The 26,554-nt window shown below is 38.6% G+C and overlaps 1 protein-coding gene across 1 annotated transcript; it reads left to right on the forward strand.

Annotated features, from left to right (window-relative positions):
• The first annotated feature begins 988 nt into the window (after positions 1-988).
• On the forward strand, positions 989-16,582 carry LOC148106448 (GTPase IMAP family member 8-like). The gene is made up of 5 exons (XM_087843463.1): positions 989-998; positions 3,547-4,251; positions 7,725-8,358; positions 12,592-12,601; positions 15,833-16,582. The coding sequence occupies exons 1-5, from the start codon at positions 989-991 to the stop codon at positions 16,580-16,582; spliced, it is 2,109 nt and encodes a 702-aa protein (XP_087699589.1).
• The last annotated feature ends 9,972 nt before the right edge of the window (positions 16,583-26,554 follow it).

Raw genomic sequence — 26,554 nt, forward strand, 5'->3', positions numbered from 1 at the left:
GGATGTGTGATAGCTTGATGTTGCTGTAAGGTGTAACTTTATGTTATTTTGTTATTTTAGTTTGTTATTTTGGGGGATTTTATTTCATATTTTAATTCATCTTTTATGGATTTTCCTTAAAAACTCAAATTAGAGATAAATTCAAACAAAATTTGAAAATAAAACACAGAAGGCAAATTGGAATGAAAAATATTTATTGGAAACAAGTCAAAGTAACGAACACGAAAGCAACAACCTGAAAAAGAAAAGAACAACATTGGAAACAAATACTTACCTGAAAATTGAAAATAATTCATACTTACCTGAAAAGTAACGGACATGAAAACACACAACCTGCAAAAGAAAGTACTTACCTGGACAAATTAAAAACAAATGTGGAGGTAGAGGGACGTGGGACTTGGAGCCACCGGGGTTGATGGCCCGTGCACGCTCTGTTCCTCCTTCGGGGGGGACAGGTTCTTTTTCCTCAACCTAACCCTAACCCCCTAACCCTCTTTCTTCAACCCTAACCCCCTAACCCAAGAACAAAATGCACTGAGACTGACAAAGGGCTGACATAATAAAACAGGATATGTGAACATATGGAAAGTAAAGAGAGAACATGACTAAACTGAAAACACTTGGTCAACGACCCAGGAACCCTTACAGCTGTATGCTGGCCAACCCACCAAATCATAAAGACCCCATGTGGAGAGTCACAGGTTTTGTAATAAATCACACAAATGAATGGTCACTGAATCAAGAGTCTGTGAAACTGCAGTGTCTACAATGTTTTTCCTGTTGGATTGCAGGTACACACTAATAACAGTAGGTGGAACAGTTTTCCCACTCAGTGCTCAGAGTTCAGTTTCTCCCTGATCTAAAGTGTGCAACGTTTGTTCTGTGAGAGGCAGTGAAGTGTTTAGAGGGAGGAGCCTTGAGCAGGTTATAAGTGAGAGCTGAGAGAAAAAGAAAGCGTCCAACAGCAGAGACACTGAAACAGACAAACATGGACAGCAGTGAGTAGATTTACATGTTTTATACTCTGGTTTCCAAACATTGTATGTGTAATTTATTGGATGTGCAGGTGCAGAAGATGTGCAGATTTATGGTTTAAAGCAGATGCAGACAGAAACCAGCTTTTACTGATCTCATGTCGCAATGTTTTTGAGTGTCGTTGGTTTGGGATTCTTTACTTGTTCTTGCAGCAGTCAAGTTCACAGTCAGTAGCATTGTTAGTGAATCTGATTGATATATTATGTTTGATGTTGATTAATATACTGTTTTTAGTTTTACCTGTGTGTGACGTTTAGAGTAAAAAGCACTGAATAATGCTTTCAATAGGTTATATTTGTAGAGAATTAATAGCTAGCAACACCTAATAATTTACCCAAGCCTTTAAAAAAAGTCTCATTTTACAAACATTAAGAACATATTACATTTTTGTGCACTTTGTTTCTGAATTTTTCACATGTACACACTCATTTACACTCATTTATCTTTACGGTTTTGTATTATGTACATTATTTATTTACATTTTAATCTTAACATTTCTAACAGAATAATGAACTTTGGGACATATTTTTTATGTCTCTTTCCTAAAACTCATGCCTTGTAATGATACTGCTTAAAGGAAGTAACTATAATGACCATTAATTATACTGTTTCGATCGCTCTGTATCTAATCCTTGGACTGCTGGCTAGCAAATTATTATTATTATTATTATTATTATTATTATTATTATTATTATTAAATAATACTTCTCCAATTGTTTGTGGAGCTGTGTATCTCTTATAGTGTTGGTTAGTGTAGAAGATTACTGCCATGAAAAGTAATCTAGTGATTCTCACTGTTGTTGAAGGCTCTGAGACTTTCAGCTAACAAAACAATCTATAACAATCTCAAAAAAGTTGATTCTGTTCATCTGGAAGTAGCATTATCATTAGGAGAAATGTTTTGTCAGTCATCCAAGTTGTTTCTTCAGTCTCTATGCAAATGTACTTTTTATAAGGTTGGGGGAACCTCAGTCAGCTGAGACTTAAGGAGTCACTTGGATGAGTGATGAAACGTTTCTCTCACAAAAAACAACCAGATGAACAGAATCAACTTTTTTGGGATTTCCTTACATAGATGATTTAGCATGCATCAAGACAGTCTATAACAATCTTTAATTTTCTGTTCAGACTTACTGTTCCTTAATGTTCCTGCATGAAACCTAGGGGTGGGTTTCAATTATCGATTTTCCGATTCCAGTTGATTTTAGCTTGTATAACGCGATATCCATTCATTAAATCCTGAATCGATTTTTAAATATAGATGTATTTTGCCAGAATCTAAGGTTAAAGCTTTCATTTCAACAACCACCAAACAGCTAAAACAGTAAATGAAAGCAGATAAACGGATTCCACATAAAGACATAAACACAAAGCTCTGACCTGATGTATCAGAATCTGTGAGATGTCGGCATCTCACCCTATGTAACGTACACAGACTCGCCTTCGGGGCTGAAAGCCAACATATCACAGATTCTAAAGCTACAGGTGTTGCCCCTCTCCAACCAAAATTGACAGAACCAGCAGCAAAAGAGGATGAAAACTGTGCTTCACATTTGATAAATATTGTCATTAATTCCCTCTGACTTTGCTATTTTTCTTCTACCATGGTAAAATCACACTTTCTGCACAGCTCTCTCTCTATCTCTTAGTGTCCTCAGAGACCAGTTTACCATGTAATTTCTGTTTTCTGCATTATTCACTGTGTTATTACCCACCAGTCTACCATTATGTACAGCGCTGTCGACCGCTGTTTTATTGTATTTTATTTTTCAGAAATGAACTCCAGCTTCATTTCTGCTGTTCAATACCAAAGAAATGTAAACATTTTTAAAATTATGCCAAATTGCAAAAAGAATGAGCTGTATCTCTAATCAAAGCTCTGTGACTTTGCTCTGTTTTACTTCAGCAGCATCAGGTATTGTTCAAATGTTGATTCATGGTTTTCTTCTGTTTTTGTTCTACTGCAGAATATTTTTAAGGTTATCTGCTATAAAAAGCCAGGCCAGGAAAATCTGCTTCATGTTTTTCAGCTTAATCCTGAGTTACTTTGACACAAAGGCATCTGCTGTGATGCTCATACCTCTGATGAAGTCTCACAGTGTCAGTACTGATAAATGAGCAGAATTATAATATTTCTGACTTTCTGAGGCAAAATTTCCCCAATTTAAATCAAATCGGGGATCGAATTGAATCAGGACCTTGTGAAGTGGAATAGAATTGATTAAAGAAATCAGTGATGATACCCGTGCCCAATGAAAACTCACTGAATTACACTTGGATCAAGGAGACAGTTCTCAAAAGGCTCAAGAGGCCAGTTAAACATGAAACAGTACTACTTTAAAACCTTTTGCTTTAAAAAAAAATTTTTTGTTTTTTTTCTGTCTGAAAATTGATCATTCGTCTTTAAATGTAGTTTGTTTTTTTTTTGGGGGGGGGGGGTCAGAACTTTTGTTTTTTAGACAACAGCTGGAGTTACATCATCAATAATGTCTTTGTTATCTTCCCTGACAGCATACCTAAGGATTGTTCTTCTTGGAAAAACTGGAGCTGGAAAGAGTTCAGCAGGAAACACCATCTTAGGGAAAAATGCTTTTATTGTGTCTCCAACCAAATGGTGTGAGGAAGAAAGAGCAGTGTTTGAAGGTCTGACCCTGACTGTAGTTGATACTCCAGGTCTGTTAAACAGCAGTCTATCTGAAGAGCAGGTGAAGAGAGAGCTCAGTAGTAGATGCATCTCCTCTGCTGCTCCTGGTCCGTATGTATTCCTGATCGTGATCCATGCTGGCAGATTTACCAAAGAAGAACAAAATGCTGTGAAAATCATTCAGCAGATGTTTGGAGAAGAAGCAGCACGTTACACGATGGTGTTGTTCACCCGTGGAGACGATGTAGAGGCAGATGGAACCAATATTAATGAAATCATCAGGGATAATGATGCTCTCAGTGAGTTCATCTCTCAGTGTGGTGGAAGATATCATGTTTTTAACAACAGAAACAAGGATCCCTCTCAGGTCAGAGAGCTGCTGGAGAAGATCAACATAATGGTTAAAAATAAAAAAAGCACAAACTACACTGATGAAATGTTCAGAGAGACTAAGAGAGAGAAAGACAGAAGAGAGGAGATGAAAAGACCTCAGATGGAAAATCCCGGGATGGTGCTTGATGATGCAAAAAGATGGGCTCAGGGAGAGAATTCTTTTAATCAGATTAATCCAGGTTCTGATGGAGCTGCTGTTTTTCGCGGTACTCAGGGTGGGTACAGTTGACCTTGTATTTATGTTTTCCTTTCCTTCTTTTTCTCTGACATGTAGTGTTTTGCTTGTTTTTTGTCAGAGGAGAAGAAAATGACATGTGTTGCTCAAAACAAGACACAAGTATTTTTTAATTACTTACTAGTTAGTATTAATTAAATAACAAAGATACTTACTAAAGAAACAACAAAATCTATTTCCAGAAATCATTTCCCAGTTAATCCACAAACCCCACAACCACCAGGTGAGCTCTGTTGTTAGCTAGCTGCATGGTTTTCATCTTTTGCAGATGTTGACAGAAAAAATAAATCAAGCACCATTTAGTTCCATAATACTGAAGACAAAACACACCATGTTGAGCTGATATCTGCAGAACTCAGAACAACATAACATTGATGATATTTCTAACTGCAGGCCAGAGAAAAACTTATGGGTTTAAATAGTCAGCTTAAAGTATGAGCTACAGCAGTGATAGAGAGAAGATGAGGTATTAGTAGTACTTGTCAGCACAGGGATAATTATCACTGAGCTGCAGATCATTGAAGTCAAATAAATAAAAAAAAGGTATCCATAACTATAAGTTTTATATGACTTTTTTTGGGAATGGTTCATCTATAAATGGTAATTTTATGAGATCAGAATATTTTAATTTCGCTAACCTTCATTAACTGATAATTTGATCAATGGGATAATTTATCATATTTGCATAGTTTTTGCTAGCTAACATGATTGCTTTTCTGAAACTGAATATATTTTCAGTGTTCGCACAATAAATAGATACATTCAAATTATTTTAGTCATCTAAAGATTATTTGTTTTTAAAAGCTGCAGGTCCATTATACAACATGTGATTGTAATTATTTAAAAATTCTGTGGAAAGTTTGTGGCCTTTGACTTTAATAAGAAGCATCAGCCAGAATCCACGCAGTAGAGCTGATCCCAGCTTTCATAAAGTGAAAGGTGGAGTACAACTGGACAGGTTGCCAGTCCATGCCATTCACTCTCACTCTTGCCATTCAGTGGACTTGATGTGTACAGAATGTGGAAAGAAGCTGGAGAAAATCCACACAGAAGGGATTGAAACAGAGAAGGTATAGCTGCAGTTGATTAACAAAATAAAACAGGAGGTGAGTCTCACTGACACACTAGAAGAGCACAAAAAGGTGAAAATGAAGACAGGGAAACACAGGAGATAGAGGGTAATGATAAAATAGAAATAAGAATGTCTAATCAACTGAAAAAAAGCACCCACAACTCCACAAAATATAAAAGCATGCCGCATTGCAATTTAAAAAAGCTCACATGTGATGTGCAAACTGTTTCTAAAGTGCCAATGACTGAAACTGCATTCAGACTTATTTACATCCAATCCAATCCAATTTTATTTATAAAGCACTTTAAAATACCCAGTACAGAAAATAAGTTACAAACTATAGAATAACAGAAAACAGCAAAAATAAATAAATAAAACACATAATACATACAATTAAAACAGCCCTTTATTAAAACAAAAAACAAAAACAAGATAAAACAGCATCAAATCAGCTTAAAACAACTAAAATAAAAATAAAAACCAACATCTCACGTGATGTCAAAGGCCAGGGTAAAGAGGTGGGTTTTCAAGAGTGACTTAAAAACAGGTAAAGAACTATCCTGTCTAATCTCTAAAGGAAGCTCATTCCACAGTTTTGGAGCTGCTATAGCAAAAGCACAATCTCTTCTAAGTTCACGCCCAGTCCTGGGTACATTCAGGAGCAGCTGATCAGCTGACCTGAGAGAGCGGGTGGGTGTATGAGGCTGTAGCAGCTCAGAGAGATAAATAATAATAAAATAATTTTAAAATGAATCCTAAAAGAAATGGGCAACCAATGAAGTGAAGCTAACATAGGGGAAATGTGCTCAAACTTTCGAGTGCCAGTTAAAAGACGAGCTGCAGCATTTTGCACCCTCTGTAGATGACTAATACAATACAATACAATACAATTTTATTTATATAGCACATTTAAAAAACCATGCAAAAGTGCTTCACAGAACGAGTAAGAGCAATAATAAATACAAGTATAAAATACAAAATACAAATAAAATATACTAACAGGCGGGTGACATAACTAACCAATAATACACCAGGCATAGTAGGCACAACCTGAAAGGGTGAAAGTTAAGACATTATAAACATTAACAAAGTGAAAAAGATAAGTTCCAGTACACTGAAAATGTGGGCTCTAGGAGGCGGGGTAAGCAAGGCTAAACAAATAAGTTTTTAATCGAGATTTAAAAGATTGAATTGAATCAGACGCCCGAATAGCTAGGGGGAGGTTATTCCAGAGGTAGGGTGCGACAGCGGCGAATGCGCGGTCACCTCTGGTCTTGAGCCGAGATCTAGGTCGCACCAGGAGCATTTGGCCTGCTGATCTAAGCGCTCTCCCAGGGTTATAAAAGCTGAGGAGATCCGTAAGATAGCTGGGTGCGGTGTTATTTATGATTTTAAAAGTGAGCAATAAGATTTTAAAATCAATACGAAATTTAATAGGGAGTCAGTGCAGGTCGGAAAGAACTGGAGTAATAGACTTAAACCTGCCAGTTCCAGTTAAGAGACGTGCAGCCGCAGTTTGTGAACAAGGGCAGAATGGAGAACAGTATAAAGGGAATTACAATAATGTAACCTTGATGTAACAAAGGCATGGATAAGTTTCTCCAGGTCCTTACGTGGTATGTAGGGCTTGGCCTTAGAGAGTAGACGTAATTGATTGAAACTCGATTTAACTACAAAGGACACATGTTTGTCCAATTTGAAGGAACTGTCCAAGACAACACCCAGGTTCCTCACAGTGTCAGAAAGGGAGTCAGCAAAGGGCCCAAAAATACCAGTTAGTTCAGCCTGAGAGAAGGGAGTATCAAAGATTACAATTTCAGTCTTCTTATCATTTAGAATGAGAGAATTGCTCAGTAGCCAGTTTTTAACTTCATTCATACAATCAAAGAAGTGTTGCAACGACAACGTGACATCCTCAGCTAGTTCAAAATAGATTTGAATGTCATCCGCATAAAAGTGAAAAGAAATATTGTATTTATCAAAGATTTGGCCCAAGGGTAACAAGTATAAAGAGAACAGCATGGGACCCAGCTCAGACCCCTGGGGGACACTAGAGGTAACAGGGGAAATGGAGGAGGCGTAGGTACCCATGGTGACAGAAAAGGACCTTTCTGAGAGATAGGATATATGATGCGCTGACCCCAATATATGGTAAATGGCCTGTATTTGTATAGCGCTTTACTAGTCCCTAAGGACCCCAAAGTGCTTTACACATCCAGTCATCCACCCATTCACACAAACATTCACACACTGGTGATGGCAAGCTACACTGTAGCCACAGCCACCCTGGCTGCATGTAAAATGCATTACATCATCAGTCATCTTTGTGTATTACTCTCCAACAGGTGGAGGAAAAGCAAGGAAAGAAGATCTCCGGATTGTTCTTGTTGGGAAAACTGGAGTTGGGAAGACTGCCTCAGGAAACACCATCTTAAGGAGAACAGCTTTTCAATCCAACTTGTCTGCAACCACAGAAAGTCAGAAGGAAACAGGAGAGTTTGAAGGGCAGACCCTGGCTGTAGTTGATACTCCAGGTCTGTTAAACACCAGGCTGACTGAAGAGCAGGTGATGAAAGAGATCAGTAGATGCATCTCATTGGCCGATCCTGGTCCTCATGTGATCCTGGTTGTACTCCAGGGGGGCAGATTTACAGAAGAAGACCAAGAAATTGTTAGAAATATTCAGAAGATGCTTGGAGAAGAAGTAGCACGTTTCACTATGGTGTTGTTCACCTGTGGAGGCGATGTAAAGGCAGATGGAGACACCATAGAAGATATAATAATTAAAGATAAAGCTCTGGGCAGCTTCATCAGTCACTGTCATGAAGAATATTATCTTCTTGAAAACAGAGATAAGGATCCCTCTCAGGTCGAAGAGCTGCTGAACAAGATCAATGAAATAGTTGACAGAAATCGAGGGAAATACTACACCACTGAAATGTCCAAAAAGGCTGAGAGAGCCATGAGAGAAGAGATGAGATGACTTCAGAGAGAAAATCAATCTTTGATGTATCAAGAGTCCAGACATCAGGCTCCTAGAAACCTGTTCAATCAAAACCCAACTCATGAAATGAGACCAGAATTGAAGGTGAAACTCTGCAGCATACTCTAATACTCAATGTTTTTGATCTCTGAGCTGCAGATTATAAAAATCTCATTAAATATGAGACAATGAGAGTGTGAAACTATTTTGCTGAATGTATCACATTTGCTTAAATATTTCTCTCCTGATTTTAAAGAAAACGAGGCTTATAACTGTGGAATTGAAGAAATTATTTTACAGCTACAACATAACCTGCATCATTAACATTGCATTAACAATATAATCTACAGCACTGATACTGCATGACGATTTTTTTTTTAAATCTGCTGGCCTTACATTAACTTTTTTATTACACGGGCAGCCTTAATCATTGTAAACTCACATTGCATTTTGTGCTTATTAAAGATTTGAAACTCAGTCAATTAATTAAAGGTCGTAAGCCTCGTTAGGCGCAATGTCCGGAAGTGACTTGGAGCTATAGAAGGTCAAAACTGCATACACGCTTACAAAACACATACAATACATATAATCTAGAAACAGGCCTGAGTAAAGGCCTGAATGTATTCAGCTTCTTGTTGCGTTTGAGTTTGCTTAGTAACAGGTGACAGAAGATGTGCCAAAGACGAGGACAAGTCCATGGGGACCTTTAGGGCCTTAGATTATCACCATATTTGGAAGAAGATGCTAGAAAGGGGAACTTCTGTGTCCGCATTTAGCTCTTAAAATTGATCATTTACTGTGAAAGATGCAAATAATGTTCTTGTAATGCGTGAAGGGGGGTCAACCCTGACATTATAAAAGCAATTGTATGTGTATTTTTGTGTGGAGATCCATGCTGATTGTGTGCAGTAATTATCTCCCCGCGTGTGTGTTCAATAAAATCATTGTTTGACCAAACTCTTCTGGACCATTGTTTTGTTCTCCTCCTCAATATTTTTTGAATTCGGGACATAACGAATGATTAATAACTCTCTAACTGTCGGTGTATTCAATAACTCTTTGCTGTAAACCAGTAACTTTATGTCAGATTTTACAAAATGTGATTTGAAGCTCAGAGTTGTCGGCTTACTAAACGATGCATCATGAAGCAATCTGATGAACATTTTTGATGAAGCATATTTTCTTTTAACCAACCAGTTAGTGCAGACAAATATTCACTGACACTGATAATAGTTCATAAATACAATAAAGGAAACTCAATGGGCTGACACAAAATACTGTAATGCTGTTAGAGGTCACATTTACAGCTATAAACTCTGGAATGTCACAAAGAGACTGCACCAATGAATGATTATAAAGAAATAAAGTGATGATTTTCTTGTCAAATAAAGACAAACACAAAACTGTGAGTCTGTTAAACTTACTCCACATGCAGATGTAGTTTTCATGTGATTTAAATTCATATGCTTTATAAATTTTAATCCCTCAAAGCTTTTATTACGTCTACATATACTGATGAGGACAGAATTTTCACACTCCCAATATTTCCCAAGTGCTGTTAAGCAGAGCAAGGAGGTTTTAGACACAATTTTTTTCATCCATCCATCCATCCATCTTCATCCACTTTATCCGGGGACGGGTTGCGGAGTCAGCAGCCTAAGCAGAGAAGCCCAGACCTCCCTCTCCCCAGCCACCTCCTCCAGCTTATCCGGGGGAACACCAAGGCGTTCCCAGGCCAGCTGAGAGATATAATCTCTCCAGCGTGTCCTGGGTCTGCCCCGGGGCCTCCTCCCGGTGTGACATTCCCGGAAAACCTCACCCAGGAGGCGACCAGGAGGCATCCTTGTCAGATGCCCGAACCACCTGAGCTGGCTCCTTTCGATGTGGAGGAGCAGCGGCTCTACTCTGAGCCTCTCCCCGATGGCTGATCTTCTCACCCTATCTCTAAGGGAGAGGCCAGCCACCCTTCAGAGGAAGCTCATTTCCGCCGCTTGTATCCGCGATCTCGTTCTTTCAGTCACTACCCACAGCTTGTGGCCATTGGCGAGGGCAGGGACGTAGATCGACCGGTAAATTGAGAGCTTCACTTTTACACTCAGCTCCCTCTTCACCACTTGTTTTCATCCTAGTTTTATTTTGGATGCTGTCATTATTTTACTTTGCAAAAGGAAACAATTTTTTAAAAAAATATTAGGGTCAAAGTTATTTTCCCCCAATTCAAATAGCCAGATATGTGTTCTTTTTGCTTGATAACAGTCTGCAGTTGCTTGTTGTTGTTGTTTTAAACAAGTCTCACACTCGTCTCCTAAGAAATCCAGACCAATTCTTCTTTGTAGAATCTTTCAAGCTCCCCGAGATTTGATGGCCTCCTTGCATGGACCTTGATGTTTTGGGTGGTTGTCCCGTTTTGCTAGTGACTGAGGTTTTCTTTCAAAATCTTCACATATCCTTTCTCCATGATTTCTTCCAGCTTGATGAGATTCCCGGATAGAGACACACTAAAGTGTCCTCACAGCATAATACGTATCCCACCATGCTTCACTGTGGGGACGTGCCTTCTTCCTCCAACCATTAGCAATGTCTCTGTGAACAAAAAGCTGACCAAAGAACACATCAGTCTACAGTATCTTTCTCCAGGTTGCCCTTACTGTACTTTAGTCTGGATTGAGTGTTAACCTCACAGTGCGTTCTTGTGCAGCATTCTTTAAATCTTATCTACATACTGTGGGTTCAGAAAGCATGCAGACTCACTTCACTTTTTTCAGTTGTTTTATTTAAATTTTTCGTCATTTAAATTATTTTTCCCCTCATTGATATGCACTCAGTACCCCATTAAGACAAATCAAAAATAGATATTTTGATTTCTCTGTCAAATTATTTAAAGTAAAAAAAAACCCCACTCAAATATCACATTTAAATAAGTTTTCAGAACTTTTGCAAAAAACAGTTGAAATTTAATTAGTAAGTAGTAAGTAAGTGAGTAAGTAAGTAAGTAGCAGATGCCTCACATTTCTCTTGATCAATGATATCAAAAACAATGAGATGTTCTCTTGATTACAGTTCAACTGTGGTAATTCTGCTGTACTGACATGATAAACAAAGACACACACATGTCTGTACAAGGCCTGACAAGCTGACAATGCATATCAGAGAAAAAAATAAGACAAGAAGTAAGATGAGAAAAACTTCTGAAAGTTTCCAAGAGCACAGATGGAAAAGATTTGTCACAACCAGTGCTCTTCTAAGAGCTGGTCACCAGCTAAACTTGAACATGTGAGAGAGAATGGCCTTAGTGGTGAGCCCATTCTCATTCCGGACGCGCAACATAACAACAACCTGTCACGTCCCTTGGCATCACATGGGAATGCGACAGGTAACCTTCTGCATTCCTATGATACGTGCCAGATTGTGGATGAAATCCAATAGAATGACGCTCCCGGTGGTAACACACGTTCCAGCCGTGTATTGCAGGCCTAACCCTAGCCTTAATCCTAACCATAACCCTATCCCTAACCTTAACCACAAGCGTAATGGTCTGAGATAGTGTTTTCCAAATCGATTAAAGTAAAATAAATGTACATGTGCCTATTCAGTCAAAACAGTTCTCATATTTCCTCCTGTTTCCGAATGCGTAACATAGAGCCGTGTTGGGTAGCCGAAAGCATAACTTACAAAACATGATATGTCACATATCATAATATGTTATGCTTTGGGACTGAGAACGTGTTGTAATGGTAGAGGTGACAAAGAGAGCTCATGTGTGGAGACGGTATTATGGTTTTTTATCTTTTTCTTTTGAATGAAATCACAAAAAAATACCAAAATTCTGTTTTCAATCTAAGGCTAAGTGTTTTAGATTAATGTGAAAAAAATTTTTTTTTAAAAAGAATTTAAACAATGATAGCATCAGGCTGCAATGTCAGCTTTTGTGCACACATGCACTTTTAGTGTGTATCCTAAACTTCGGTCAAAATATGAGGCTGCTCTTGACTGGACTAAAACTCTTCAGCTGGTGTAAGTTGTTAACGGCTTCAGATTTACAGATTAGAGCTTATCTCCTTCTCTGCAATGCATCAAAAAAAAAAAACAGCCTGCATGGACTATTATGCTCGCTGATATATGCAAACCTGACTGTGGTTTGTTTCTTCTTGGCCTCTTTTAGTTACAGGGCTTGGTACTATAAGAACATGATGGGTTTAGAGGGAGGAGCTTGAAACTCAATATAATACTGATCTGAAGGTGAAAGTAAGCATTCAGCAGAAGAACATCGGCAGAAACACTGCACAGAACAGCTGCCTGAAAGACACAAAGATGGCCAGCAGTAAGTACACGTATAATATATATACATTTTTATATGAATTTGGATGAAGGGTAAAAAGGTTCAAGAACTCCCTGTTTTCAGTGATTATTTTATTTTTGGATCTATATTTAATGTATTGTCTAAGTATTTTGTTAAAATGGTAAATGGCAGTCTGAAATTATTTTCAAGTGAGTTGTTCTGTCAGGAGATGATGAATTGATCTCCAGAGGCAGCAAATTTAAAAAATATATTAGTGTTTATATACACAGCAGACCACTGTGTTATCTTTGTTTTGCACAATATTGGAGTGATTAAAGGGAAAAGTGTCAGGGTTCCTGGGTCGGTGACCCAGTGTTTTCAGTTTTGTCACATTTAGGTTATGTTGCCACATCAATGCTTTCACTTCCTGTTTTTCCCCGTGTCAGCTTGTCTCTCGTGTCATTAGTCAGATTATGTTCAGCCCTGTACTCACCTGTTTCCAATCATTGTCCTCATTCAACCTGTGTATTTAAGTTCCTCTGTTTCACCAGCTCTTTGTCGTGTCATTGATGTTATGTTGTTGTTTCCGCCTGTGTTCAGTCAGCCAGCCAGCCATTCAGTCCGTCCTTCATTCATTCAGTCAGTCGTCCAGCCAGCCAGCCATTTCCTACCTCTGTTCTGTGTGTTCACTCCATCGACAATAAATCACCAGGCTTCACCTACCTGCGAGTCCTGCGTTTGGGTTCCTTCTTCCTCGCCTCCACTCAGCAACCCCTGACAAAAAGAGTGCCATGCTTAAGTTTGGACATGTCCAGAGATCTGATCTTTCTGATAACTTTTTTGTCATTTATGTTTTTTTATTGATTTTGCAACATATACTTAAACCTGTATAAGAGGGAGAAAAACAAAGCAAAACAAAAACAAAACAAAACAAAAACACACAAGGCAAACTGCTGGTGTGCACCCCTACCCTTACAAGTCTAAAAGAAATAAAAGAGTAACTAACAGTGGGTTCCCAGAGAAGAAAACACAGAAATGGGCAAATAAAATTGATGGTAAAGTAACATTTGGACCGGTGGTCACAGTTAATAATCTTTCAATTTACGATAATATGGTCATGATTTCCTGTTTGCTTTAAATAGTTCCAAAAGTAGTCCCAATGTTCATCTTTGTCTTCTGTATCATTTGTAAGTTTATTCAGCATGGACTCATAGGAGGCAGTCACTGCCATTGCTCTGATCCAGTCTTTCAGTTCAGGACTTCCCTTGGTCTTCCAGTGCTTTAGGATATTCCTCAATGCAGTTACCAGTCCAACCATAACAACCGTAAAAATATTACTATGAATTCTTGGGATATGAGAACGGTCTCCTAACAAGCACATTTCAGGAGTTAAGGGCACTTCTAATCCTCACCAACCTTTTAAAAGTGTGACGACTTCCTTCCAAAAAGGAGCTATAAGGGAACATTCCCCAAAACATTTATGTTTATGTTATGCCTGACGATCTCCAACAGAGATTGTCAGGCATAAGCTTCATACTGTGTAATCTTGTTGGAGTATGATAATATCTATGCAGAATTTTATATTGTATGCATTTGCTCCTCGCCTCCTTAACATAAATCCCATTTTCCGCCAAAATCCCCATCCATTTTTCATTTGGAATTAGTGCATTTAAATCTTCTGCCACAGAATTTTAATGTTCGAACATTCCCCACTTCTATTATCATTTACCAACCTATAAAAGCATGATGCTGTCTTTCTGATAACTTTAACCTAAACCCCAGCTGTTCATATTCATCATTATGAAAGGTCAGATGATGCACATTTCAAATCCTTCTAGAACCTCTGACTCCTCAAAGCTCATCCTAACCAGCAGCAGCCAGGGCACCATTTTAGCTCAGTCAGTAAGCAGACAATCACATGGCTGCGGAAGAGAAGCCCGGGTTTGAATCTGACCAATAGCTCTTTGCTGTGTGTCTTCCAATCCTCTGCCTCCACACTTTCCTGTCTATCTTCATTGCACCACTATCTAATGACAAAAGATTATCTTTGAAAAAAAAAAAAAAAAAAAAAAAAAAAAGCCGGAGCAGCTGTGGGTCAGTTTGACAATGTGTAGCACTCTACACATTAAAATAACTGACATGTAGAAGTTTTAGAAAGAGATCTCTTACTGTACCAAGTTTTATTAAAGACTACATCTCCTCATGTAAAGAACAGTGAAAATAAAATCCCAAAATGTGCAAGTTTCAGTCAGGTCCTGATTTTGTACCCAGGCACAGTCTTCTGTGTGGAGTCTGTATGTTCTCGTGTTCACGTAGATTTTCTTATGTTTAGATAATGCCACCTTTCTTTGCCCATTAAAGTCTTGTAAAAGAGTTTTTTTTTTTTTTTTTTTTAATCTCACGTGTGTGGCTTATTAATGAAATATAAATTTTAATTCCCCACAGCTTTTATCACATGTACATATATCAATGAGGACAGAAGCTTTTTTGATATTAAAATTTTTAAATAAATATTACACTGTAAAATGCATAACAAAAATTTAAAAAATTGTAAATGGATTTTTTACAATCAGTTTTTTAAAGGAAGTTGGTTAAATTCAATTTCTAATATGGAAAATTACTTACTTTTATAAAAAATGGTACATTGTACTGTCTATTTACAGTTCTTTACACAATGTATATTTAATTTATAATGGTGTTTTCATATCTGATCTCCAAACTCCCACACCCGAGTTTTTACTTCAGCCACTGCATAAGTCGCATTCCCAAAGGCTAACCAACCTCCTTCTTCAGCCTGCCAGCTTTTTTTTTACCTCTGGTGTCCACCATAATGTTTGGGGGTTACCACCAAGACAGGCACTAACCTAAAACCTAAAATTTATTTATTTAAATGTCTCATCCATGCAACATGTTCCTATGTGGAACAACCTTTAATAGATGTTTGTCACATGTGGTAGGCACAAATCAACTTTGTCCCAAATTGTGATGTTTTTCCTGAACTTAGTGTTAAGGTCAGAATGCAAATATACAGATAATAATCAGGCTGGTTTGTCTTTGGTTTTTTTTATGAAATAATGAATATATCTACATCAGAAATGTTTCAAATGTGCTCTTTGTAAAAATAATAATCAATGTGAATGAGATGTACAATTACTATGTGTTATTTTTAAATAGATCAAGGACTTGTGAAGATGGTGCTGGTTGGGAAAACTGGAGTGGGGAAGAGTGCAACAGGAAACACCATCTTAGGAAAAAAGGCTTTTAGAACTACATCATCTTCTGCCTCAGTGACATCAGAGTGCGAGAAGCTCTCAGAAGACTTTGATGGTCAAACACTGTCTTTAGTTGATACTCCAGGTCTGTTTGACACTAAAGATGAAGAGAAGGTTGTGGGAGAGATCATTAAGTGCATTGTATATGCTGCTCCTGGTCCGCATGTGTTCCTAGTTGTGATCCAGGCCGGCAGGTTTACAAGTGAAGAACAAGAAACAGTGAAAATGATTCAGAAGATTTTTGGAGAAAAAGCAGCAGGTTACACCATGGCCTTGTTCACCCGCGGAGATGACCTGGAGGCAGATGGAGTCACTGTAGAAAAATTTATCTGTGATAATCCAGCTCTCTGCCGCTTCATTGGGGAATGTGGTGGGGGGTATCATGTTTTCAACAACAGAAGCCAGGATCGCTTTCAAGTGAGAGAGCTGCTGAAGAAGATCAATGAAATGGTTCAGAGAAATGGAGGAACCTACTACACCAATGATATGTTACAAGAGGCTGAGAAGGCCATCAGCGAGGAGACAAAACATCTTCAAAGAGGAAATCCAAGTCTGACATATAAAGAAGCAAGACGACAGGCGCTTAGAAACCCGTACTTTCGCCCAACTAAAATCATAGTCCAAAAAGTGGCATGTGTGGTGGAAAAAAGTGTCTGTGTTATACTGTAATATTCAGTATTTCTGCAGCTCATTAGAAATTAATTAATGTAGGACAAAATAGAAGTAACAGTGTGAAGTTATTGAATACTTACTTAATATCTCACAATCACCTAACTGTTTGTCACATTTTACAGAAAAAAGGGCCTATTCATTGATGATTATTGATTACTGACTATATAACTCTCAGTGTATTCATGAACTCCTTGCTGTAAACCAATAAAGACATGGCAGATTTTGCAAAATGTGATTTGAAGCTCAGAGTTGTCTATTTACTGAACGATGCATCATGAATTAATCTGTTGCAATTTAAAGCATGTTTTCTTGTAACAAGCCAGTTAGTGCAGATAAATATTCACTGATACTGATAACAGCTCATAAATACAATAAAAGAAACTCAATGGGCTGACAGAACATACTGTAATGCTGTTAGAGGTCACATTTAAAGCTATAAATTCTGTGATGTCACAAAGAGACTGCACCAATGAATGATTATAAAGAAATAAAGTAATGATTTTTGTCAAGTAAAGACAAAAGTATTACAGATAAATCTGTGTGTCTGTTAAACTTACTCCACATGCAGGAACCTCTTGAATCAGAAAATCAGCAGTTTATTCTGGATTCACCTGTAAGGAAATGAGCTGTATCTGAATGCAGTTTCCTCCTATTGTCACGGTCTGGCTGGCAGACCGTGGGGGTGTAGGGAAGGAGGCGCGGTGCTCTGTGTGTAAACAGTGCGTTTATTTACAGTGTATGAAACTAAACAACAATAAATCCCCGTGCTTTCCCCAGACTCCCGTGTCGTGTCTTCTCGCAGTGTTTGTGCTCTCCGCTCCCGTGTCTCAGCACTCCCTGTGCTGGCTGCTGTCTGGCACTCCACCCCTCTCCTGGGGACACAATAGAAGCAGCCGTCAGGACACATACAACCACGGGCATACACACACACTAACTATGCACAACTGGGTGACTAACGTGGAGTCTCAAGCAATGATCCCACGTCGGTGGGAGCTCCAAGACTCTCCTAAGTAGCTCCCCCAACGAGGCCTGATCAGCAGCAGGTGTGTGGCTTCGAGTGTGGCCAGTCCGCCAGCAGGGCCACACCCACCAGGCCTGAAGGCGCCCGCAGAAACAGATATACACACACACACGTGCAAACAGGGAGAAGGACAGCAACACCAAATATACATACAATAATAATATAATTCATAGCTGCTCGGGGATCCTGGGTCGCTCCGACCCAGGACCCTGACACCTATATAATACCAAAAGAGTCCCGAGGATCAAAATAAAGATTTTGGAGCTTCAATAATGAAATGTCCAATAAAATATTCATTGGTAAATGTGTGGACAGCCTGACCACCTGTTGAAGGTAAGATGTTAACATGGGTAACAGTAGCATCACTGCAGGTAGCCCAGCTCTATTAAAATTATCTTAGCCTATTAAATCATTACGTCCCAGTTGTACTAGCTAGCAATGTTATTTGTACGCTTCTATTAGAATCAGCACTGAGCCCTATTTATTTATAGTGTTAGAGCAATGGCTGCAACCTACAGCCTTTAAACTCGTGATTAATATGCTGACAGTAAAGAACTCATTCCAGATGTTACCACATTGCTTTATGATACTTAGAGTTATAATAACTGAGATAGGGTGATTAAAATAATAGCTGACCTCTGCCAAGAGTGGAGATGACACTACTGACTTAAGTTCATTTATTTTAATGCAGGAGTGCACACATTTCTTTATTCTAATAACATGGATTTCTGAATCTAAAGAATGAATGCATATACATTTTTGGGAGAATTCAATTCAATTTTATTTAAATACCGCCAAATCACAACAACAGTCGCTACAAAACGCTGCATCCAGATGAACAGAATCAACTTTTGGAGAGCTGACATTAATATAATATAACGAGACAAAGGAAGCAAAGCCAACTATATTGAAATAGGACATAGACCTTCAAAATAGGAAACAGCAAACAACTTATCATATTCAAAATATAACAAAAGAGATCAAAAACCAAACGAAAGTGCTCGGTCACAGACCCAGCCCCTGACACTAATCTTAAAAGTAGAGATAGTGTCTGTCTCCCGAATCCAAACTGGAAGCTGGTTCCACAGAAGAGGGGCCTGAAAACGGAACGCTCTGCCTCCCATTGTACTTTTAAATACTCTAGGAACAACAAGTAAGCCTGCAGTGTGAGAGCGAAGTACTCTAATAGGGCAGGCACGTGCAGAGGGGGGGGCTAGAGGGGCTTGAGCACCCGCCCCTTTCCTGATGGGTGCCCAAAGTGCCCTTTTGTTGAGGCAACTTTTTAAAAAAAATATTATTAATTATTTTTGTGCGTGCGGAGTCCTGTCTGTGCCCCTCAACAATAATATTTAACTATTAATCACAGTTTTGCTAAATAAAAGGATCTGGCTTGCATCAGTCACATGATCACATTTAACCAATGATCGCCAATGACGGCAGAACGCGCTGGTTATGAGCCAGGAACGAGCTCACAAAGAGCACGCGCGTTTTTTGCTGTCCAGAGTTGTAGGAGAAACACAAGTTAACTCACAGACTCAGACTGATGCGACAAAACCAGTAAGTAGGTGTACAGCATACACTGTAGTGTATAGCACACAGGAGTATTAGCTTATTATGTACACGTTGGTAAGCTGTCTTGTTGCAACTGACGAACTGAAACAAACGAGCGTGCTGTGTGTGCAACAGCGCGACAAATATTACCTGTCCTTTTATTAACTGCACAAGTAGTGCTGGTCATAGCTGCTGGCTACCTGTGTAAGGCTGTCGTGGGTCTGTAGCTCTGTCACCGTTTTAGGGAACATATTTAGTTTTAAAGTATTTAGAACATATTTAGTTTTAAAGTAAGTTTCCGGGCTTTTCCTGCCTTTCTGGAGGGATTATATTTCACTAAAAAACGATCTAATATGCATGTCCACATAATTATGCATTATTATAATTATAATATATTAAAAAACACACGCTGTATTTTAAAGAACATACATTAAGAAGCAGATTATATTAGATTTTTATTTTAAATAAGACAAAATTTGGTTTTTACAGTAGTAAAATTATTGTATCTCTACAGTTTAAAAATGTAATAAGCTTTGCCCCTGCACAGAGTGGATACTGAAACAAATGGAATCATTATAATGACATTATTTCATATTTATTACTTCCCCCTCCTCATTGCTTTATTATTGTAGCTCTAGTAATAAATAATAATGTAAGGATTCTGGATCAGCACCGTGATGCCCATAGTATATACAGTATTCTGAAGGTCTAAAATGTCACTGTGTGTGCGTGCATGTGTGTGTTTTATTTAGATGGATTTTTAAAAAAAATATTACTCATGATATAACATTGTCCAGACATGCCTGGTAAGGACATGAGGAGGAAACAGTAGGAGCTGTGTGAGGCTACTAAAGGCAGTGGATCCCTCAGCAGCTGGATTACAAAGAGCACATGTACCAGTTGTACCAGCTATAACATTTTTCTGTCATCATTAAGTGCAAGAGTTGTTAGGTGTGGATTTTTAAATTATAGTTTATTGCAATAGCAAGTTGTGCCTTGTTCTCAGATAGACAGCAAGTGGAGAGTGATATATGAGATGATGGGATGGAAGGAAGAAGAGAAGCAAAGAGTGATTCACAGGCAGAGCCTAAATTATTTCTCACAGTTTTTGTTGGCTTATGGTTCCAAGTGCTGTCACCAATCTTTGCATTTTGTTATTATCTCATGACACTTGTTTAATCAGTTACCATCTCTCCTATGGACTTTTTAATGTCTACAGTCTCAGCTCAACACAGCCTTGCCCTCCAGCACTATCAGCCGCAACCCCTCAACAGCAACATTGTACCCATCAGGTAAAACATCGGCTACGTTGGCTTTGCCTTGTTGCCCATATTAGATTCTTGATGAATGTGTGTTGTTGTTATTCAGCCTGGTTCAATGTGCCCCTTTTTAACTTTGAGCACCCGCCCCTTTAAACCTCTCTGCACGGCCCTGTAATAGGGTGATATGGTACTACAAGGTCATTAAGATAAGATGGGGCCTGATTATTTAAGACCTTGTATGTGAGGAGCAGGATTTTGAATTCAATTCTGGATTTAACAGGAAGCCAATGAAGGGAAGCCAATACAGGAGAAATATGCTCTCTCTTTGTAGTCCCTTTCGGTACTCTTGCTGCAGTATTTTGGATTAAATGAAGGCTTTTCAGGGAGTTTTAGGACTTCCTGATAATAATGAATTACAGTAGTCCAGCCTGGAAGTAATAAATGCATGAACTAGTTTTTCAGCGTCACTCTGAGACAGGATATTTCTAATTTTAGAAATGTTGCGCAAATGGGGAAAAAAACAACAACAACAACAACAACAAACCTTATTTATATAGCACATTTAAAAACCAATGGTGCACCAAAGTGCTTTACATGTAAGAGGGTAAGATGAAGTAAGAGGGAAGGATGAAGGCTATGGCAAGGTACCAAAACATTCTTGCAGGTTAGATGGCATTAAAACACAAAAGCAAAAGAAATGCATATAAAAGCATAGAGCAATAAGTGTAAGTGATAAAACAGTCAAAAATTTTAAAAAATGATTGAAAATAATGAAGAATAAACCGAAGATAAGAATAAGCATTAAGCTAACTAACAAGCAAACGTTAACTGGTAGCAAAGGCGAGGCTAAATAAGTGGGTTTTTAACCACGATTTTAAGGATTGAATGGAATCGGACTCGCGTATAGTGATGGGGAGATTATTCCATAGATCGGGTGCAGCCAAGGCAAACACGCTGTCACCTCTAGTCTTCAGCCGGGATCTCGGCAGTACCAAGAGTGACTGGAGAGATGATCTTAGTGTAAGCAGACTGAAATATATCATAAATGGCATTCACATCCAAATACGGCTGGAGTTGTGAAAGAACGATCCTCTCCAGTATTTTGGACAGGAATGGAAGCTTAGAAATCGGCCTATAGTTCACAAAATCGTTATGGTCAAGGTTCCTTTTTTTAAGAGCAGGCTGGACAACAGCGTGTTTGAAGGCTAAAGGAACAAAGTAGGGATAACTTCATTAGAGATAGGATGCTGGGTCCAATTACGCTGAAGCAATCCTTAACTATACGAGATGGAAGGATATCATAAGCAGGAGAGGTGTTCTTTGATTGGTCAATAAGTCGCTTGAGAGTATGGAGTGACACCCCCACCCCCACTACTGCTGTTGAGAGGTTGAACAGCAGTAGTGGGGGTGGGTGAGTCTGCAGCCGATGTTGAAGACTGCCTCATGGATGAATCAAATCTGTTGACAAAATGATTCAGTTCATTTGCCCACCTCACATCCCTCCCAGGCAGAGAGTTCTGATGTTTGTGGCCTGAGATGGTTCTGAGGCCTCTTCAGACTTCATCAACGTTGTTTTGCTGAAGCTGGTTCTCCATCTTCCACCTGTAGCTGTCCTTCCCATTCCTTATCAGTCCCCTCAGCTCTCTCTGCACCCTTTTCAACTTCTCTTTGTCTTTTGATTTGAAGGCCCTCCTCTTCTGCTTGAGGACAGCTTTAATTTCTGGGGTAATCCAAGGTTTGTTGTTTGTTTTTGGAGAAACACCACACAGTCCTGGTAGCTATGGTGATATCCACACAAAAATTAATATAGTCAGTAATGCATGCAGTAAGGCTGTTGATGTCCTCTCTGTGGTCATCGCAGATCACCTCCCACACAGTCGCCTCACAACAATCCTTAAGAGCCACCTTGCTCTCCTTCGACCATCTCTGTACTGTGTGGGTGGCTGGTGGCTCCCTGCGCACTAAGGGCTCATACACAGGGACAAGGTGCACCAGGTTGTTATCAGATCTGCCCAGGGGAGGGAGAGGTGATGAACTGTATGCCTATTCAGCATTGGCATACAGTAAGTCCAGTGTTTTATTGTCTCTGGTTGGGGATGTCACATACTGGGTGAAGGTGGGCAGCGTGGAGTCCAGTGAGGCATGATTAAAGTCCCCTGATATTATGAGAAGGGCTCTCGGAGATTGCATTTGCAGTCTGCTGACCACAGAGTGGAGAGTGTCACAGGCTGCATCCGCGTTGGCCGAGGGGGGGGAAATATGCTGTTATCGCGGTAATATGAGAGAATTTCCGGGAGAGGTAGTACGGCCGCATGCTAACGGCTAACAGCTCAATGTCTCTGCTGCAGAGTTTTTCTTTCACAGTGATGTGCCCAGGGTTACACCATCTGGCGTTCACAAACACTGTCAGTCCCCCTCCTTTCTTCTTACCGCTCTCTCTCGTCCTGTCCGCTCACAGCAGCTGGAATCCTGTTAGTGTCACGCTCGTGTCCGGAGTTAGCGGTGTTAGCCATGACTCCGTTAGCATCATGATGCTACATTGCCAGTACTCCCTCTGTGACCAGGTAAGCGACGTGAGCTCATCCATCTTATTGGGCAAAGATCTTACGTTTCCAATGATTACAGAAGGAAGAGATGGTCGATAACGTCTCCTTCTCGGGCGACAGCGCTCCTGCCCAGCACAACACCCCTGTCTTTTCTTCCTCAGCTTGCTGGGAGTGTCGAGTCTTTCCGCTGGCAGTAGCGGTGCAGGATGCAGCGGTGCAGGATGCAGCGCTAACAGCTAATCCCTACTCTAAACAAAGGATCCCTGCACTGGGTCCCCAGACACGGGTGAAAAAAGTGGAAAAAACTAAGAAAAACGACCAAGACTAACACAAAACGGTGGAACATGGTTGCAGAGTCTAATTGCTAATACGTTAGCTATAAAAATTACAAGAAGCTGCTGTAACAGGCTGACGCACACGGGGGGCGCCGGAAGTGATTAGAGATAGGTTGATCATATTTAAGATTGAAGCATCAATTACACTGCAAATTTCTTGTAGCTTAACAAGATTTATTGTGTTAAATTTAGCCAGATTATCTTGTCCATCTTGTTTTGAACATTACAAACTAGTTTCCAGTCTCATATGTTAGATGATTAGACTTGTTTCAAGTATATATTACTTTTTTTTTCTTATTTAGTCTGTAAATCTAAAAATGAACCATTTCACCTTTATTTCAAGCAAAAATATCTTTTAGATAGAGTGTAAAACAAAAAATTATCTTAAAATAAGAAACATTCACCTTTTTCCTTGAAATAAGAAAGTCAATCATTGGAAGGTATATTTAGACCTGAGACTTGTCACAGATGTATTTGTTACCATGTAAAATAAGCCACTTTACTCTAATGGCATAATGTATAGCGTCTTCAATCACCAAAAACTCCATATTAGCAACCTCTGATATAGGACCTAGTTCTTTCTCATTTACAAATATCGGATGCTCAGTTCCTGCTTCACTTTGACAACACTCCAGCAGCTGATTGTGGTTTACAAGAGACTTGCACACATTCTTAAAGTTTAATTTGGATGACCATTGTTTTTTTTAAAAAATTGTGTTTAGACTCGATTTCATACATGTATGACAAATTAGAGGTCCCAGGGGAATAATCTGAGAGGGAAGATGCAGCATGTAATCTTCTATCTTTTTTTTTTTTAGTTTGGACACAGTTTGTAAAGACACAACTGGGGCAAAAAGTATTTTAACAATTTCAATGAAATCCAAAATAAACTGGATAAAGGGATTTTTCTCTACAACACTGTCCAATAAGAATGGCAAAATCTTGACCAATATAAGCATTTGTCCAGGGGATTGTTTTAATCTGTTGTCACTTAAAGTAGCATTAATTTTTTTTTTTTATGAATTATAGAGCATTTTTTGAGACATTTTATTAAATTTAATGAGTTTATATTCCAAAATCTCTTTTTCCCAAAGTCTGTTTTTGTTTCATAATGGGGTTTTTCATAATGGTGTATTTATTTCAGGTCATTTAACAACTGAATTTCTTATTCAGGCAATCAGGATGGGACCTGAACGCTCATTGGCTGCTGCTTAAACAGGTGCTTAAAATTAAATTGTCTCAAAATGTTTCTATTATTACAAAAAAGAATTGTAGTGAAATAAATATTTAATAAAATATTATAAAAATACACAATGTAAAATAAAAATTAAATGACACATTTTAACACTTTGGTGTTCCATAGTCTAGTTCATATTAAAAAGTTAAATAATGTATTAGCACTAGATTACTATTACTAGTTCCTGTATTCCTCGGTACAACCATCCCACATATCACACAAAAGTCTGGACTACTGCTATGAATTGTATTAATATGGCTCAAAAGAGACTTTACAAATCCCACACCTCCAACACGCCATCTTGTTTTGGGAAAAGACCTGAAAGAAGTTCTTGGCACGCAGAGTAGTAGAGGTCAATACCAAGTTTGAAGAGGTGGTTTATACCAAGTCTGCATTTAACTTGTGTAGTAATGTAATTGTAAAGATGACTACAACAGTCATAGTAATTGATGGGTTATTTGTTAAAATTAGTTTTTCAAATGCAGGTTCATTATGCATGTTTTGTTCACGTTTTACAAGCTTTAGACAGACGGAAATGTGTAACACTACCTCCCCCCTGGCTGCCCTCAAGTAGCTCTGTCCATTATCTCACTGTTTGAATCGAAGGACACGAGGGAGCAGATTCGGACTGGATTCTGTTGAGGTAATTAACTTTTGCTTACAAACATTTCGGGTTCTTTTAGCTTTGACTTACTGTAGTAACATCAGTCGTGGTCAAATATTAAGTTTTACCAAGGTAGTATTATCAGTTCACTACCAATGGGTAGTTAGCCAAAACTGCCAGCCAGCTAGCTAGCTTAGATCATTCAGTATGCTGAATTGGTAGCATGCAGTGATAGTTTAAAATTATTAATGGTGCTAGTTGGGTAAATTTAGTTTCATGTTCAATATACTTAACATAGCTATATGACAAAAAAACTACAGTTGATATCCGCCTTTGCAAAAGTCCGTTTTGTGTTTCCCACCCAAGGAAAATAAAAAGCTGCAGTGTTTTTTCCTTCTTAAGCCGCGTGCTCTCTGTCTGCACTGTGCTTGGTGTGTTTGTGTGTGCAACTTGGGAGGACCGATACTGGTTTGAGACAAATCTCACAATCGGGCTCGTAACTTTACAATGCTGTTTTTTGTTATGGAGAAAGACAGGGGTGTTGGACAGATCTATATTTAACTTAAATGAGGATTTACTTAAGTCATCAAGAGTTAACTGTTTTATGACCAAAATTACATTTAACCAACATGAGTTTATTATTCAAGTCCAGTTTGGGTAATGAAATTAAAGATAACACAAGGGAATAAAATAATGCACATTTATGAAAGACATCTTTACCTATAGATTTACTTTAGGCCTCATTTCCGACAGATTATGATTAATCATATAAACTTGTAAGTTGGAGAAGATGTGAACTTGCTTCCAATTATTTATGTTGTAAACTATTAATATCAATTAGGTCACTTTAACCTTGCTGAACCGAGGTAACATTTTTTCTTATGGATGAAGTGGCCTAATCTGAGCTTTGGTCATTTGTTGAATGATTTGACAAGCAGTTGGGCACTATTAGTTTTAGTTTGAAAACTGGTTTGGAATAGCCTTGTCATGCCTTGAGCAATTTTATAAGACTTTATAAGAAGTGTCTCAATCTTGAGTAAAGTAAAACACATTCTGGACCACAAATCACTCCACATTCTCTATTGTTCCCTGATTGCACCGTATTTGAATTACTGTGCAGAGGTGTGGGGCAATACTTACAAATGTTCGCTATCATCAATCTTTATATTACAAAAAAGGGCCATAAGGATAATCCATAAAACTGGTTACAGAGATCATACAAATCCACTATTCTTAAAATCAAAAATTCTAAAATTCACAGATGTGGTTCATTTTCTCACTGCACAAATTATATATAAAGCAATAAATAACCTGCTTCTTGACAATATTCTAAAAATGTTGTCTAAAAGGGAACGGGGATACAATTTGAGGGGTGAATTAAATTTAAAACATCCTCGTATCCGTACAACATTA

Source organism: Neolamprologus brichardi, chromosome 1, assembly GCF_056152115.1.
Source record: "Neolamprologus brichardi isolate AB-2024 chromosome 1, ASM5615211v1, whole genome shotgun sequence".
In the NCBI taxonomy this organism is placed as follows: domain Eukaryota; kingdom Metazoa; phylum Chordata; class Actinopteri; order Cichliformes; family Cichlidae; genus Neolamprologus; species Neolamprologus brichardi.